General features: G+C 41.6%; 1 protein-coding gene across 1 annotated transcript; it reads left to right on the forward strand.

The window, feature by feature from the left end:
* The first annotated feature begins 1,455 nt into the window (after positions 1-1,455).
* C15H2orf74 (chromosome 15 C2orf74 homolog) lies at positions 1,456-3,110 on the forward strand. The gene is made up of 4 exons (XM_068563977.1): positions 1,456-1,550; positions 1,784-1,897; positions 1,998-2,154; positions 2,970-3,110. Exons 1-4 carry the CDS (start codon positions 1,456-1,458, stop codon positions 3,108-3,110), a joined length of 507 nt encoding a protein of 168 aa, XP_068420078.1.
* Positions 3,111-17,218: the final 14,108 nt, after the last annotated feature.

Here is a 17,218-nt window from a genome sequence, read left to right on the forward strand (position 1 = left end):
CTTTTTATTCAGGTATAATATCCACACCATAGAGCACATGAAGTGCACTAATCTTAAGCACACAGTTTGATGGGTTTTTATGTATGTCTGGACCTGTGTAACCACCAGTAGGTAGATATAAAATATTACCATTGTGCGTTGCTAGAATACATGAGACATGAGAAGATCTGGGCTCTTAAAATCTCAGTCTGGCAGCAGTGTAGTGTAAGGAGGGTGAGACAGGCTCTGAGTCTTCATCTGGGAGCTTTAGCTGGAGGAAGCCTCCAAAAATTCTGCAAAAATTCACTCTGCCATGAGTGGCTCAGATGTTCACATATTCTGCAAAATCAGCTTTGGCCTGAGCCCTCCAACAAACTCTATACACACACACACCCACACACCCACCCACCCACCCACCCACACACACGCATTCATTCAACATTTATGGAATTTGCAGGTTCTGACTTGGTGGAGAATTCAAAGATAAAGAAATCAATGTCCCTGCCCCTCTAGAGAAGAGCCAGTGTCGCTGCAGCCCCAAAACCCCCAGGGCTCACCTTCTGACTTTTTCAGACATGGTTGGCAGCAGCTGCCATACTCCTTATATCCTCCTGTTCTCAGAAAATCCTAGCACTACTCTCCCCGTCCGTGTCATGGGCATCAGGCGGGGGGTCATCTTTACTCTGATCGTCTTATTCTACTCCTGCTTCTTCAGCTCTGGCCTGCAGAGCTGCTACTTTTTTTGTATGTCCAGGAATTACGTCCGATGATGTGGGATCTGAAGGACGTGGGCTAGTTAGCCTGGAGAGAACACCATTACGAAGTAAGTCGATTACTGACCACAGGGCTGTGGAGACGGACTGTATAAGAAGGAAGTGGACTGATTGTTCATAGTCTGTGAAAGAAACAGTATTTGTTTCTGAGAGATGGTATTTGGAGTGTAGGAAGAAAATCCTTATCCAAAGCCACTCCGGCCCTCTCAGAGGGGAGGACAGATAGACTGGCGCCCAGGGGGCAGTTTTGTGATTCTTCTGACTTCGGGTGATGGGCGGGGTTGGCCTGGTGCTCTGATCCCTCTAACTCAACGGTTCTGTGATTCTATGATGTCACTGCAGGAGGAAGAATGGGGAGCTGGGCTCGGCTCCAGCTGCTCCAATTCCTCTGTCCTCTGAATTCCGATAGTTTTGGGGTGAGGGGAGGTGGGCTGAGTCCCACGTGCCCCAGCTCAGTCTCCCCTCTAGCCACCTCAGCCCCTACCACGTTTATGGAGAGAAATTAACCCGTGTGAGTCCATGCCACCAAAGCAAGCAGAGCAAATCTGATGAAGCGGATCCAAAGAACAACAATGAAAGCACCCTTTTATTCTTCTGTTTCCAGAAAATTTAAAGAACAAGAGAACTACATTCAAACTGAGCTGGAAAAGTATATCTGGACGATCTGTGACTGTGAGAGTGGATGAGTCTTCTAGCTAACCCTATGAGCTTTGAAACCACAGCATTCACTTTCTTCGTCATCCTTCTAATTTGCCTCAGTTGCATCTTCTTTTTATTGGTGGTTTTTTTATATAAATGGTATAAATCCATGCTGATAAATTGGGATCAGATTTAAAGTCACACTAGTAAATGTATCTAGAAATAATATAAAACAATTTAAAACGCAGCAAATAATAAGGCTGTAGCTTTCTGTTTTTTCCTATTTCAGGGTTTTAGAAATGCTAATTTCCTGTTTAAAAGTGAAGTTCCTTTCCAAGCCCTAACATCAAGACCATTCTTTCTTTTCCAAATTTTTTCCTTTTTGATTTCAGTTCCCAAAGCAGGACAGATGAAGAGACAGAAAAACGTCCTTGTATAGATGCTAATGGAGGTGAAGATTGTACAGCTGCTAATACAGAGATGAACAATTCAGGAGACAAAGAAAAGTAAATCTGCATCTTAGACTGTGGTAGAACGCCAATTTTGTGTGTGATAATGGTGGCTAAGACGTATGAATTTTAAAAACATTGCTGATTGATTTTCTAGGACTCTTGTACCCACGAGACCTGGCATTCTTGTCCAGAGACGGAGTAAAGCAGTGGTGGCCACACGCTTAGGAAATGGAGGGGATGTGAAAGATGAAGAGGAGGAGAAAATAAAAGAGAAGCAAAAGGCTGAGAATGCTGGAGAAAATGGTCAAGAGGTGATGGGCTTTTCTACTCTTAAGGGGCATTTAGAGCTTGATTGAAGAAGAGGTAAATTCCTTGGCTAGGTATAATGAAGGATGGTCTTGTCTGTAACTTAGGTTTGTATCTGGAAGGAGTGCAATGTTCAGTCATCTAAAACATTCTTCTTAGCTTATTGCTTCATTTTGTTAAGTCAGTTACACATGCCATGCCTGGACACTTGTTCCATCTTCATTCTTACATTTGTGGTTTTCTTAATAATTCCCCTTCATTTTGCTTTACTCAGAATCCTAAGATGTTAGAGCTGGAAGAGGCCTTGGAGATCATTTGGGGATCCAACCCTCTCATGTTACAAATGAGAAAATAAGATGAATTGTTCAAAGTCACTTCTCCGCCATGGCTGAGCTCAGGACCAGACCCCAAACGCCTGTTCTACTTCCAGGCTCCTTCTACAACAGCCTGTAAACATTGCCAGGGCCTTCTTGAGCTCCATGTTTGGGGCTCCCTAATAAGAACAACTCACGTGCCCTCCCAACATAAGACCCATGGCCAGTTGGAGACAGAATGATGGTCCAGGTGGCTCTTGGGTTTGACTGCTTTGTAGAGAGAATAACACATGCCACCAACTGCTATTTGAATATAGCAATGTGTGCTTTTATAACCATAGAAATATGAAAATTAGATCATGATGGATTACTACTGCTTTCCTATATCATTTAGAAATCCTTTTTCTGTTTCTCACTAACAAGGTACATATAACCTATATTTTTAAAAGCAGGGCTCTTGCATTCATAAATTGATCACTTATACTATTTGTTCCATTCTCTTACAGAATGACTGTTTGCAAAAACCACCCATACCTGTCACTGGAAGTCCTTCAGTTGTTGATAACCATAAAAGACCTTTAAAAGGAGTGACATTTTCTAGGGAGGTAATTGTTGTGGACCTTGGAAAGGACAATCCTATAGCTTGAAGCTATACTCGATTACATAAAGAGAGAAAATGAAGCTCAAAAAAGGCTGAGAGTGAAAGAGATGCAACCTTAGACTAACAATGAAATGACTGGGGGTAAAAAATCATGTTGAAACAGCAAAATAATGGGGAATTAAGTAAATACAGATAGTATTTCACCTTTGTGCAAAATAGGTGGACTATGTGCAAAATTCTGTAAGTAGACTACCCAGAGCTTGAATACAGATTTTTCTAAAAACTCAAATCTGAGCTCAAGAAATTGATTGTATTGTGTCCTTAAAACTCTGTCTACTCAAACACTGTACTAACATGTGAATAAAGTTATTTGTGTTTGTGCAGATGTCTTTTAGGTAAATAATATTCAAGGGCGACTTTGGAAACAGCACAGGTTCTTGATGCTTTGATCACAGACATTTATGACCAAGTAACATTACTGCTATCATCATGGAAACTTTCATGTAGCGTCTCCTACTATATAATTCCCTTTGAATTCAGTCCTGAAACCTTTCTTGTCCTGACAACTGCTTTTTAAGATTGATACCAAAACAACTACCATCAACCGACAGAATATCCTGTTATTTAGGCAAATCCTGAGATTATACTATTCTTTTTTTTAAAAAAAATATTTATTTATTTTTGGCTGCTCTGAGTCTTCGTTGCTGCACGCGGGCTTTCTCTAGTTGAGGCGAGAAGGGGCTACTCTTCGTTGAGGTGTGTGGGCTTCTCATTGCGGTGGCTTCTCTTGTTGCGGAGCATGGGCTCTAGGCGTGCGGGCTTCAGTAGTTGTGGCACGTGGGCTCAGTAGTTGTGGCTCGCGGGCTCTAGAGCGCAGGCTCAGTAGCGGTGGCGCACAGACTTAGCTGCTCCGCGGCATGTGGGATCTTCCTGGACCAGGGTTCGAACCCGTGACCCCTGCATTGCCAGGCAGATTCGTAACCACTGCGCCACCAGGGAAGTCCTATACTATTCTTGATTTCAGTAGTTTAAAATTTCCTTTTCATATGTGGAATATGACAGTACAGACCAGTACAACATCATCCAAACCATTGCAGTAAACATCTGTAAGATACGTAAGGGGCTATGAGAGAGGTAAAAAGCAGAAAACATAGCATTTGATTCAGGGGCCTAGCGCATAGTCATGTATACGGCATATGCTTAATAAATGTTTATTGAGTGACTGGGAGAATAAGTGATAAAATATTTTAGAATGTGTGACTAATGCTAAATGGGGAGTATTGACACCCTTTGATGGGGAGAAGTCCCTGTGGTCTGGGACCATTCCACTGTGGGGAGGAGAAGGGACTTAACGGAATGGAAAGATTGGCTAATACAAGCAGAGGGAAGAGTGTATTTCCAATGGCGACAGGCACAAGCCAAGGCAAAGAGGTGAGAATGTGTATTGAGTTTGGTGGGCACCAGTTAGCTGGAGCCAGGCTGGCATTGAGGAGAGTTGAAAGGTAACAGCAAAGTGTAGTGAGGGGTCAGAGTAAGGTAACTCTGAGGATCCCAGACTAGAGGTATAGGGTGGAGAATGGAGTAAAGCAGTGTGCACTGGGGGAGGGGGTCTACAGAAGTATTCATTCACAGCCTGTGAGTTGTCTACAGGCACTTAAAAATATTGATCTTTCACCTGATGTTAACATTAAATTTTTTTTTTAATTTGAATTGTAAACTACACAGAAAATTTTTTTTGTATTTTATTTATTTATTTTTTATACAGCAGGTTCTTATTAGTTATCTATTTTATACATATTAGGGTATACATGTCAATCCCAACCTCCCAATTCATCCCACCACCACCCCCACCCCCCGCTTTCCCCCTTTGGTGTCCATATGTTTGTTTTCTACATCCGTGTCTCCATTTCTGCCCTGCAAACCGGTTCATCTGTACCATTTTTCTAGGTTCCACATATATGCGTTAATATACGATATTTGTTTTTCTCTTTCTGACTTCACTCTGTATGACAGTTTCTAGATCCATCCCCGTCTCTACAAATGACCCAATTTCATTCCTTTTTATGACTAATATTCCATTGTATATATGTAGCACATCTTCTATATCCATTCATCTGTCAATGGGCATTTAGGTTGCTTCCATGACCTGGCTGTTGTAAATAGTGTTGCAATGAACATTGGGGTGCATGTATCTTTTTGAATTATGGTTTTCTCTGGGAATATGCCCAGTAGTGGGATTGCTGGGTCATATGGTAATTCTATTTTTAGTTTTTTAGGGAACCTTCATACTGTTCTCCATAGTGGCTCTATCAATTTACATTCCTACCAACAGTGCAAGCGGGTTCCCTTTTCTCCACACCCTCTTCAGCATTTGTTGTTTGTAGATTTTCTGATGATGCCCATTCTAACTGGTGTGAGGTGATACCTCATTGTAGTTTTGATTTGCATTTCTCTAATAATTAGTAATGTTGAGCAGCTTTGCATGTGCCTCTTGGCCATCTGTATGTCTTCTTTGGAGAAATGTCTATTTAGGTCTTCCGCCCATTTTTTAATTGGGTTGTTTGTTTTTTTAATATTCAGCTGCATGAGCTGTTTATATATTTTGGAGATTAATCCTTTGTCCGTAATACACAGAAAATTTACCATCTTAACCATCTTAAGTGCACAGTTAAGTAATGTTAAGTATACTCACATTGTATAGCTATCACATCCATCCACAGAACTCTTCATTTTGCAAAACTCTAACTCTGTACCCATTAAACATGAACTCCTCATTCCCCACCACCCCAGCCCCTGGTAACAACCAATGTACTTTCTCTCTCTACGAATTTGACTAAGTACCTCATACAAGTGGAATCACAGTATTTGTCCTTTTGTGACCAGCTTCTTTCACCCAGCATAATGTCCTCAAGGTTTATCCATGTGTCAGAGTTTCCTTCCTTTTATAGCCTGAATAATATTCCATTTGTATGCATATCCCACATTTTGTTTATTCATCTGTTTATTCATTTATCTGTTGATGGACACTTGTATTGCTTCACCTTTTGTCTATTGTGAATAATGTTGCTCTGAATATTTAAAATTCTAAGAAATTTCAGACATAGCTAGATGACCATTTATAGCTGAGTATTCCCATATGATGTCATGGTTTCATTGCCTGTATCTGAGTCCATATTTATAAAACCAAGTTACTTTGTCATAAACTAACAAGAAAAGAGTAGAGAAGGAATGAATCCATAAATAATGCATCTATGTCAAAGTGAAGGCCAATTTCCTGGTGACTGACTGTACTAGCTGAGGTTTTGTAAAACTTCCAGGAGAAGAAAATAGTGGGAAAATTGGCCATCAGTGCCCATGATAGTACAGGCACATGGAATTCCAGAAGAGCCAATCAATGGTGCCACAACTACGGGGTGAGTCAAATTAACTAAATGTTAATTTGAATTTTATTAGTTTTATACTTTTGTTTGTATTTTATTTGTAAATTTGTTTTGATTTTAGAATTGAATGAGAGCTCTAAGAATGAGTTGATATCCAGTTTTATGTTTCTACATGGTTTAAAGTAACACTGTATAATAAACAATTTAAGGCAGTTAAGGCGGGGGGGTCCCTGAGAACTCTTCTACAGGATTAGGTTATTGATGAGTAGCAACTTGGAGATGAATGGAGATGACTCTAGTGACAATTCAGGGTTGAAGGATGAGGGTCTGGAATAGGGAGGTGGCAGAACACCAGGAGTAAAGAATGTCAATTTCTGGCTAGATATGGGAAAAATGAGAGGACACAAAAGTGACTCCTGAGTTTGGATATCTGACTGTCAGAGATAGGAATGTCCAGAGAGGTGACTAGTTGAAGGGATAGCTCTGCCAAATTTGAGGTGTCCACCAGAAATTCAACTGAAGTTGCCCAGGGGGCAGCAAAGCTGTAGGACTCCCCATTTCCATCTGCTAAGCTATGGCTCCAGTTAAAAGCTGAGCTTACCTTCTCAATGCCCATTGGTGTTTCTCTTGTAGAAGTGGGATCAAACTCACACCCTTTCCTCTTTAATTAGCTGTGGACCCAGGGACCTTCTTCAAATGATTACCCCGAGCAAGACATATCACCCAAAAGCCAAAAGGGAAAAGCTTGGTAAATTAGAGTATTTTTACAAAAACTTCTGTTTAGGAAAAAATAAAGTCAAAAGACAAACAACAAACTGGGAAAGCCTATTTTAAAAAAAAGTTTTATATTTAAGTCATTTCAAATTTACAGAAAAGTTGCAAGAGTAGTACAAAGAACTGTATGCTTTCACTCAGATTCCCCGGTTAACAGTTTGTTAACACATTTGTTTTATCATTCTCTCTCTCCATAAAATTCGTGCTTAAAGCATTTGAGAGTAAGATGCAAATACACTATATCACTCAGCCTTAGCACTTCAGCACATATTTCCTACAAACTGGGACATGCACATAACCAAGGCCATCCATGAATTAACGTTGATACACTATTGCCATCTAATTGACAGGCCTCATTCAAAATTTGCCAGTTGTCCCAGTTATATTCTTTATAGGTAAAGGATCCAGTTCAGGATAATGCTTTCTGTTTAGCTGTCATGTCTCTTTAGTGTCTTCAGTTTGGACCAGTTCCTCAGACTTTCCTTGACTTTTCTGACCTTGACACTTTTGAAGATTACAGATCAGTTACTTTGTAGCATGTCCCTCACCGTTGGGTTTGCCCGATGTTTCTTTCTTTCTTTCTTTTTTATAAAGACTTTATTTTTTTAAATAAATTTATTTATTTGTTTTTGGCTGCATTGGGTCTTCATTGCTGCGTGCGTGGGCTTTCTCTAGTTGCGGTGAGTGGGGGTTACTCTTTGTGTGGTGCGCAGGCTCCTCATTGAGGTGGCGTCTCTCGTTGCTGAGCGCGGGCTCTAGAGCGCAGGCTCAGTAGTCGTGGCGCAAGGGCTTAGTTGCTCCACGGCATTTGGGATCTTCCCGGACCAGGGATCGAACCCGTGTCCCCTGCATTGGCAGGCGGATTCTTTTTTTTAATGTATGTATGTATGTATTTATTTATTTTTGGCTGTGTAGGGTCTTCGTTGCTGCGCACAGGCTTTCTCTAGTTGCGGCGAGTGGGGGCTACTCTTCGTTGCGGTGCGCGGGCTTCTCATTGCAGTGGCTTCTCTTGTTGCAGAGCTCGGGCTCTAGGCGTGGGCATCAGTAGTTGTGGCACGCGGGCTCAGTAGTTGTGGCTCGTGGGCTCTAGAGCGCAGGCTCAGCACAGGCTTAGTTGTTCCGCGGCATGTGGGATCTTCCCGGACCAGGGCTTGAACCCATGTCCTCTGCATTGGCAGGCGGATTCCTAACCACTGTGCCACCAGGGAAGTCTACCTGATGTTTCTTCATGATTAGGTTCAGGTCATGTATCTTTGGCAGGAATATTCCATAGGTGATCCTGTGATCTCAGTGCATCATATCAGGAGGCATGTGCTGTCATATGTATTGATGTAATTTAATTTTTACCACTAGGTTGAGATGGTGTTTGTCAGATTTCTCCCCTGTAAAGTTAATAAGTAGTTTTTACTTATTAATAAACAATATTAGTTGGAAGTCTACTGAAAGGAAGGCTCTCCCTTCTCTCCTATTCATTCATTCATTCATTAAATATATCAGTATGAACTTTTAGATTCCTGTTTTATTCAGTGGGTTATAATCCTTTACAATCATTATTTATTTGGATGTTCATATGTTCCCAGATATGGCCAGTGGGGACCCCTTCAAGTTGGCTCTTGGTCCTTTAGACATACTTAAGCACTTTGCTATACAGGATGTTCCAAGCTCATCTTGTACTTTCTCTGCCCCAGACCCTGAATCAGCTATTTCTTTAGGGGAGATTGGTATTCTGAAAACAAGATCTGCACACTAGGTATGCTCATTACTCCTGAGTTATCATTGTTTCTAGACTCTCTCAGTGGACAGAGGTAGGAAATATATGTATGTACAAACACATAATACACGTATATGCAGACATATAATATGTATTAATTATCTATTGCTATGTAACAAATTACCCTCAAACTTAGTGACTTAAGTAATTAATAATTCTGTATTGTCTCTCATGGTTTATGAGGCCAGGAATTCAAAGTGGGTACAGTGGGGAATGACTTTCTCTGTGCCATGATGTTTGGGTCCTTGGGGCTGGAATCATCCAAAGGTTGTTCATTCACATATGTGGCAGTTGCTGCTGGCTGTCAGCTCAGGAGCTGTCACTGGAACACCTATGTATGGCCTGTCCATGGGACCCTGGCTTCCTCACAAGTTGGTGACTGGGTTCCAAAGTCAAGCAGAGAGAGAGAGAGAGAGAGAAAGAAAGAAGGTGAATGCTGTATCCTTTTCATGACCTAGTATTGGAGGTCACCTAGGCATTAAGTTCAGCCCACATTCAAGGGCAAGGAGATTATACTCTACCTTTGAACGGAAGAGAATAAAAGAAAAACCCACCAAAATGTGGACCTACTTTATTTATTTATTTATTTATTTATTTTATTTATTTTTGACTGTGTTGGGTCTTCGTTGCTGTGCGAGGGCCTCTCTAGTTGCAGCGAGCGGGGGCTACTTTTTGTTGCGGTGCGCAGGCTTCTCACTGTGGTGGCTTCTCTTGTTGCAGAGCACGGGCTCTAGGTGCACAGTCTTCAGTAGTTGTGGCTTGCGGGCTCTAGAGTGCAGTCTCAGTCGTTGTGGTGCATGGGCTTAGTTGCTACCCAGCATGTGAGCTTTTCCTGGACCAGGGCTTGTACCTGTGTCCCCTCCATTGGCAGGCGAATTCTTAACCACTGAGCCACCAGGGAAGCCCTGGACCTACTTTAAAACCACCACAATATCAATATCTATAGCTATCTATCCTTAAGAAAGATCATGAACTTATACCAATACTTCCAATTCCAATCCAGCAAGGTCTACTCTAGTTTCACCTGCTCTATAATTTCCTTCTCCAATAGTGAGAAACCTGGTTCCCATTATGCTCCATTCATTTATGCATTTTATCAATCCCACTGTATGTCCCTATTCCACCAAACACAGGGCCACATATCCTTGGCTCCAGCACCATTGATTTTGGTGATTATTATGCTGGAAAATCCTATTTTTTAATAAAATTTTTAAATTTAATTTTTATTTTATATTGGGGTATAGTTGATTTACAATGTTGTGTTAGTTTCAGGTGTAGAACAAAGTGATTCAGCTATACATATACATATATCCATTCTTTTTCAGATTTTTTCCCATGTAGGTTATTACAGAATATCGAGTAGAGTTTCCTGTGCCATACAGTAGGCCCTTGTTGATTATCTATTTTATATATAGTGGTGTGTATATGTTAATCCCAAACTCCTAATTTATCCCTCCCCTCCACCTTTCCCCTTTGGTAACCATAAGTTCGTTTTCAAAGTCTTGAGTCTGTTTCTGTTTTGTAAGTCAATTCATTTGTATCATCTTTTTATTTCTTTTAATATTTATTTATTTGGCTGTGCCAGGTCTTAGTTGCGGCACGCGGGATCTTTAGTTGTGGCATGCAGGATCTTTTGTTGCGGCATGCAGGATATTTTGTTGTGGCATGCAGGATATTTTAGTTGCAGCATGTGGGATCTAGTTCCCCAACCAGGGATCGAACCCGGGACCCCTACGTTGGGAGTGCGGAGTCTTAACCACTGGACCACCAGGGAAGTCCCTGTATCATCTTTTATGATTCCATATATGTGATGTCATATGATATTTATGTTTGTCTGACTTCACTTAGCATGATAATCTCTAGGTTCATCCATGTTGCTGCAAATGGCATTATTTCACTCTTTTTTATGCCTGAGTAATACTGCATTGTATATACGTACCACATCTTCTTTATCCATTCATCTGTTGATGGACATTTAGGTGGCTTCCATGTCTTGGCTATTGTAAATAGTGCTGCAATGAACATAGGGGTGCATGTATCTTCTCGAATTATGGTTTTCTCCAGATATATGTTCAGGAGTGGGATTGCTGGATCATATGTTAGTTCTATTTTTAGTTTTTTAAGAAACTTCCATACAGTCCTCCATAGTGGTTGTACCAACTTGCATTCCCACCAACAGTGTAGGAGGGTTCCCTTTTCTCCACACCCTCTCCAGCATTTATTGTTTGTAGACTTTATGATGGCCATTCTGACCAATGTGAGGTGATACCTCATTGTAGTTTTGATTTGCATTTCTCTAATAATTAGTGATGTTGAGCATCTTTTCATGTGCTTTTTGGCCATCTGTATGTCTTTGGAGAAATGTCTATTTGGATCTTCTGCCCATTTTTTGATTGGATTTTTTTTTTTTGATATTGAGCTGTATGGGCTGTTGGTATATTGTGGAGATTAATTCCTGTTTGTTGCTTTGTTTGCTAATATTTTCTCCCATTCTGTGGGTTGTCTTTTTGTTTTGCTTATGGTTTCCTTTGCTATTCAAAAGCTTTTAAGTTTAATTAGGTTCCATTTGTTTATTTTTGTTTTTATTTTCATTACTCTAGGAGGTGGATCTGAACAGATGTTGTTGTGATTTATGGGAAAGAGTGTCTTGCCTTTGTTTTCCTCTAATAGTTTCATAGTATCCGATCTTACATGTAGGTCTTCAATCCATTTTGAGTTATTTTTGTGTATGGTGTTAGAGTGTTCTACTTTCATTCTTTTACATGTAGCTGTCCAGTTTTCCCAGTGCCACTTATTGAAGAGACTGCATGTTCTCCATTGTATATTCTTGTCTCCTTTGCTGTAGATTAATTGACCATAGATGCATGGGTTTATTTCTGGGCTTTCTATCCTGTTGCGTTGATCTATATTTTTGTTTTTGTGCCAGTACCATACTGTTTTGTTTACTGTAGCTTTGTAGTATAGTCTGAAGTCAGGGAGCCTGATTCCTCCAGCTCCGTTTTTCTTTCTCAGAATTGCTTTGGCTATTTGGGGTCTTTTGTGTTTCCATACACATTTTTAATTTTTTTGTTCTAGTTCTGTGGGAAAGCCTATTTTTAAGAACACTTATGACAAAAGGATGATTTCCATATTTATAAAGAAATTATTAAGAGCACTCAGGGGCATAAGAATTATTTCACCCAAAGGAATAAGAAAAATATAAATTACTTAATTTTAAAATGGGCAAAGAGGGGAGTTCCCTGGCATTCCAGTGGTTAGGACTCGGTGCTTTCACTGCCAGGGCCCAGTTTCAATCCCTGGTCAGGGAATTAAGATCCTGCAAGCTGCATTGTGTGGCCAAAAATAAATAAAATTAAATAGGCAAAGATAATATGTATAGGCAGAAAAATAAATGGCCAAAAATTTTAAATGGTCATCCTGACTTCGTAATTAAATTCAAATCAAAACAATAAGGTGTGAATTTTTAAATCTATCAAGCTGTCAAATATTAGAGAGATGGACAACACTGATAAAGGGATGCGGGAAAAGCATAAATAGGTGTATAAGTTGGTAAGTCTCTCTGGAAGATAACTGGGCAGTTTCTGTCAATATTAAGCACCTTTTGAGCTAGCAATCCCACTGTCTGGAATTTACTCTATGATACACTTGAAAAACTTTACGAATGTATAAACTTGCTGGCTTTCTCTAGCAAGTTCTCAGAGACAGGCAGCCAGAATGAACAAGAAGATGAGCAGGGTTTTGGCAACCTTATCCTGGAAATGACATGCCATGACTTCAGCTGTACTCTGTTCATTGGAAACAAGTTGCTAGGTCCAGCCCACACTCAAGGGAAGGAGATACACAAGGACATGAAGGCCAAGAAGCAGAGGTTGTTGATGGTCATCCTAGAGGCTGTCTACCAGAGTCTCTGGTCGGTACTGCCTTGGTTGACTGGGCAGTCCTCTCTGGGAGAACTTGACTTCAATAGAGGTCAAGGGCACTGCCAATTGAAGATGCCCTCTGATTTCAGAGCTATTAAAATGTGTGATGTGATTATAATGCTATGATATAATGTACTGGCAGAGGGAAGTGTCACTCTCTGAGAGGTGAAGGAGACATCAAGGAAAGTTTTGCAGAGGAAAATATTAGAGCAAAGTCTTGGTGAAGGAGGCGAGAGAGGAAAGGCCCCCCAGGCAGAGGGTCTTGAAAGTGCGGAGGTACAGATGTGCTGGAGAGCCCCAGAGCGTGGCTGCTGCACAGGATGCAGGCAGGGAGTCAAGAATGTAAAGCAGAGCTATTATATAATGGTTTTGTTAGAAAGATTGCTATGGAGGCCATGGAACATAGATTGGAGAGGAAAGAAACTAGTGAGAGCAGGGAGACCATTAGGAAAGACATTGTAAAGAGCCAAGCAGTAAAAAGTGAAGACCCAGAGCAAAACAGGGTGGGATGGAATAAAGAAAAAAATGATTCAAGAAAAACACAGAAGGTAGACTTGATAGGCTGTCCAGTCAACTGTGAGGCATAAGCAAGGTTGCCTTACTGTACAACTCGTTGTGAAGTGTAGACAGCAACATGGACGGTGCCCCCTTGAGCTATGTGGGGTGGAGCTCTGGAGACTAGGGCAGAGTGGAGCACAGATGAATAAAACATCCAGCCCTTGGATGATAGGTGATGTTGCCCACAGGCCTACAGAGGGAAGCCAGGAGGGGAACAAGAGGAGAAGCAGGCTCAGGGATGTGGCAGTGAGCCAGGGCTTGTAAGTTATTCTCCAAATGTCCATTCTACTCTTCTTCCTTTATTAACAACTCCCTCCTCTATATTTTATCTGGGAGTGTGTGACTAAGTTATGGCCATTGAGGTGAGCATAGCAGTGATGTCTCAATTTCTGAGTCTTGCCCTTGAAAGGAGAGAAGCACACCTGCCTTTTATCTTTCCCTCTTCCTGCAGGTAAGAATAGGGAAGTGGCTGTGAGCCATCTTTGACAAAGCAGATGAGGGTAGCATCTCAGAAATGGCAGAGCAGCAACATACAATCTGAAAGCCCCACACATCCAGCTTCCACTGGTCCTAAACCACTAGTGAGAAAGAAATAAACTTCCAACTGGTTTAAGCCACTTTGGGGATGGGGAATGGGGGATGGGGGTGGGGAAAGTCTCTTGCTACAGAAGCCTAGTTTGTATCCTAACTATCAGAGAAGCTATGTAAAAGTGGGGTGTAAAGTGACAGAGGAAAATGTACCTCTCAGATCTCCTGGGCAGGATGCATAATTGGGAGTCAGCCCTGCTGCTGTTCTCTGAGACACTGCTGCATTTGTGCCAAGGCTACCCTCAGGGTGCTCCTAACTAATGTCTGAACTGGCAAGGATACCATTACTGCAAGATGCAGGACTCCTTTGACAGGAACATTGCCTCTAGGAGTTGCCTGGCTTGGCTGGTAAATCTAGAAGTGTCAGTTGAGGAGTGTTTGGAGTTTGGTGGTAGCTTGTGTTTGGGAGTAAAGGAGACCACCCAGGGAGCGTGAGGATAAGACAAAAACATTTTTAAGTGCTTCCTTCATGCCTGGAACTGTTCTAAGAGCTTTAGTTGTATTAATTCCTTTAACGTCACACTACCTATGAGGTTGGGTGGCAAACACGGCTACTTGTCCCCCAATATCTCTTCTTCCCTTCTTTGGGAACAGAACTCCCAAATGTTGGCTGGGCACATGGCTGACTAGAATAAGGATAATACTTCCCAGCCTTCTTTGCTAGGTGTTGCCATGTGATGTGTTCTGGCCAATAGGCCAATCTAAGCAGAAGTGCTGGGATATGTCTTACAAGTTGAGGATGTACTCTTGGTCTTTCTTCTTCCTTCTGGTTAGAATGTGGTTGTGTTGACTGGAACTGGACCCTGATATGGAAGCCATGTGGTGAGGATTGCTAATGTAAGCTCAGGTCCCTGATGATTGTATATCTTCCATACTCACCATGGACTGCCTATTTTTACATGAAAGGAAAAGGCTATCTTGTATTATTTTGTTATTGCTACTTTGTTACTAGCAGTTGAATCTAACAGTAATACAGATAGGTAGTAATACTACCCCCATTTTACAGAGTACAAAGAGGTTAGGGAATTTGCCCAAGGTCACTCAACTGGTAAGTGAGAGAGCCAAGACTTGGATCCAAGCACAGGGCTGCAGAGCCTGCCAGCGTGGTCTGATACTGCTATGGGAGATACAACTCGGCACACATTTCCTTCACATTGGCGTAAGAAGACTCTTCACACTGGCTTTCACACCTTCCTCAAAATGTCCTCATTTCAGTCTTAGTGCCCATTCCATTTGTGTCCAGCCTACTTCCCCCCAGTTACTTTCCTGACGTTCACATCTTTGCTGATGCTTTTCTTCTTTGGTCTGGACCGACCTCTCCCATTTCTACCTTCAAAGCCCAGTTCTCTCCTTTCATATCTCTTCAACCAATGTCTTCTTTTACTCCTATGAAATGATTCATTCAACCAATATTTTTTTTCTCCTATGTATTAAGAATGACACTACTTACATACCATCCTGGGAAGAATCAAGAAAATAGTCACTCAAGTCATTTTGTGTTCTGCAGTTCATATGAGGAGCCCTAGTTGAGAAAGTCTAATAATAGACATGCAAACTGAAGTTAGAGAGTATAAAAGACTCGCTCAATCTACAGCATATGGAAAAGCTAAAGACGGGAAATTCCTGTGCTAAATAGTCCCTAGTGTTATTATATAAACTCATCTATGGGAACCATGTTAAAATAAATCCTTTTAACTTCTCCCCTTCTTAACCCTGCCCCCATTCATGCAACCAGTATTTATTGAGATCTGCTTGTGTGCTAGGCACTGGGGATTCTACAATGCGCAAAACAGATCAACAGTTAGTTGTAAGCTATCATACTTACCTTTGTGTTTGCTGCAACAGTGGCTTTCAAACACTAAAAAAAAAAATCCCAAACCAAAACAACAACAACAAACTCACTCAATATAACCATAACATACCCCACACATGTGATGATTTAAGAAGCAATGTTTACCTTTACCACATGTCATCACTCTGATGTTTAAACTCTATTCTCTTTCATTGAGATAACACTGATGGTGGATGCCTGCTGAACTGTTTTTACAGCCTACTAATAGGTTGGAAAGACAGGTTTGAGAAATATTCGTTCCCTTTTCCATTCTGTTATCCAAACAAACATTTCCTGGTGCCTGCTGTGTGCTGGGCACAGCTCAGAGCCCAAGAGCAACGCCTGCTCTCTGTGCACTGCGAGCTCTGGTGGGCTGCGGGGCAGACGTGCATACTGGTAAATAAATATTAACGGAATTAAACTAAACTGAGAGATAGGCATCAGAATTATAGAAATAAATTAGAGTGGTGACTTCCATAAAAGCAGAATCTTAGCCTCTTCTAGACCTGTTGCGGTGTGAAACTTGAATCAAAGTCCTGATTCTAGTGCGTTGCTAACGAAAGTCAATCCTGGATACAATCTTTTCAACCCCTTTCTCTAGACAGAGAAAGTGTGGCGCAGGTGTGTTTAGAAAAGGTGACAATGATTTGGGCTTACCCTGGTATAGATGGGTTCTGGGAAAAAAAGACATTCTTACAGCATTTTGCATTTCTTCCCCCAAAGCCTGTCAGTGTCATCACCCTCACTTTGCTGCAGGTAAGATGCCACCGGAAGTTGTCCAACTTGCCACCTCATTCATCTCCTCTCCCTCTCCCCAGATCAAACTGATCAAAACCAAGCTTGGTATAGCAACATCCATCCTTATCCTTTCTCCTTGGGTCTTCCTATCCCAGGATGAGCCCCACCTGCTTTTGGACTCATCTCTTCCCATTGCTTCTGGGGCTTTGCTTTACCACCTGGCCCTCTTTCACCAGCTAGTCCCCATCAGCATGTGAAAACATTTAAAAGGAAAAGGCAAAATCTCCTTTCACTCCTTATCCGTACCTGGCTACTGTCCATTTCTCTTACCCATCCTGTCAAACATTTTGAAAGCATGGTCTCAACTTTCTCACCTCCTCTGTCCACTGTGACCTGGCTTCTGCCCCAGTCGTTCACTGAAACTGCTCCCTGCAAAGGGCCCAATGGCCCTCCTGTCAAATCCAAAGAACAATTTCTTTATTATCCTACTTGCCCTCTTCCATGTCTAACGCTGCTGACCACTCCCTCCATCCCGACCCTTGGCTTCCATGATCAAATGTCTTCTCTGTTTTCTTCCTCCTTCTTTCGGTTTCC

Source organism: Eschrichtius robustus, chromosome 15 (assembly GCF_028021215.1).
Source record: "Eschrichtius robustus isolate mEscRob2 chromosome 15, mEscRob2.pri, whole genome shotgun sequence".
NCBI lineage: Eukaryota > Metazoa > Chordata > Mammalia > Artiodactyla > Eschrichtiidae > Eschrichtius > Eschrichtius robustus.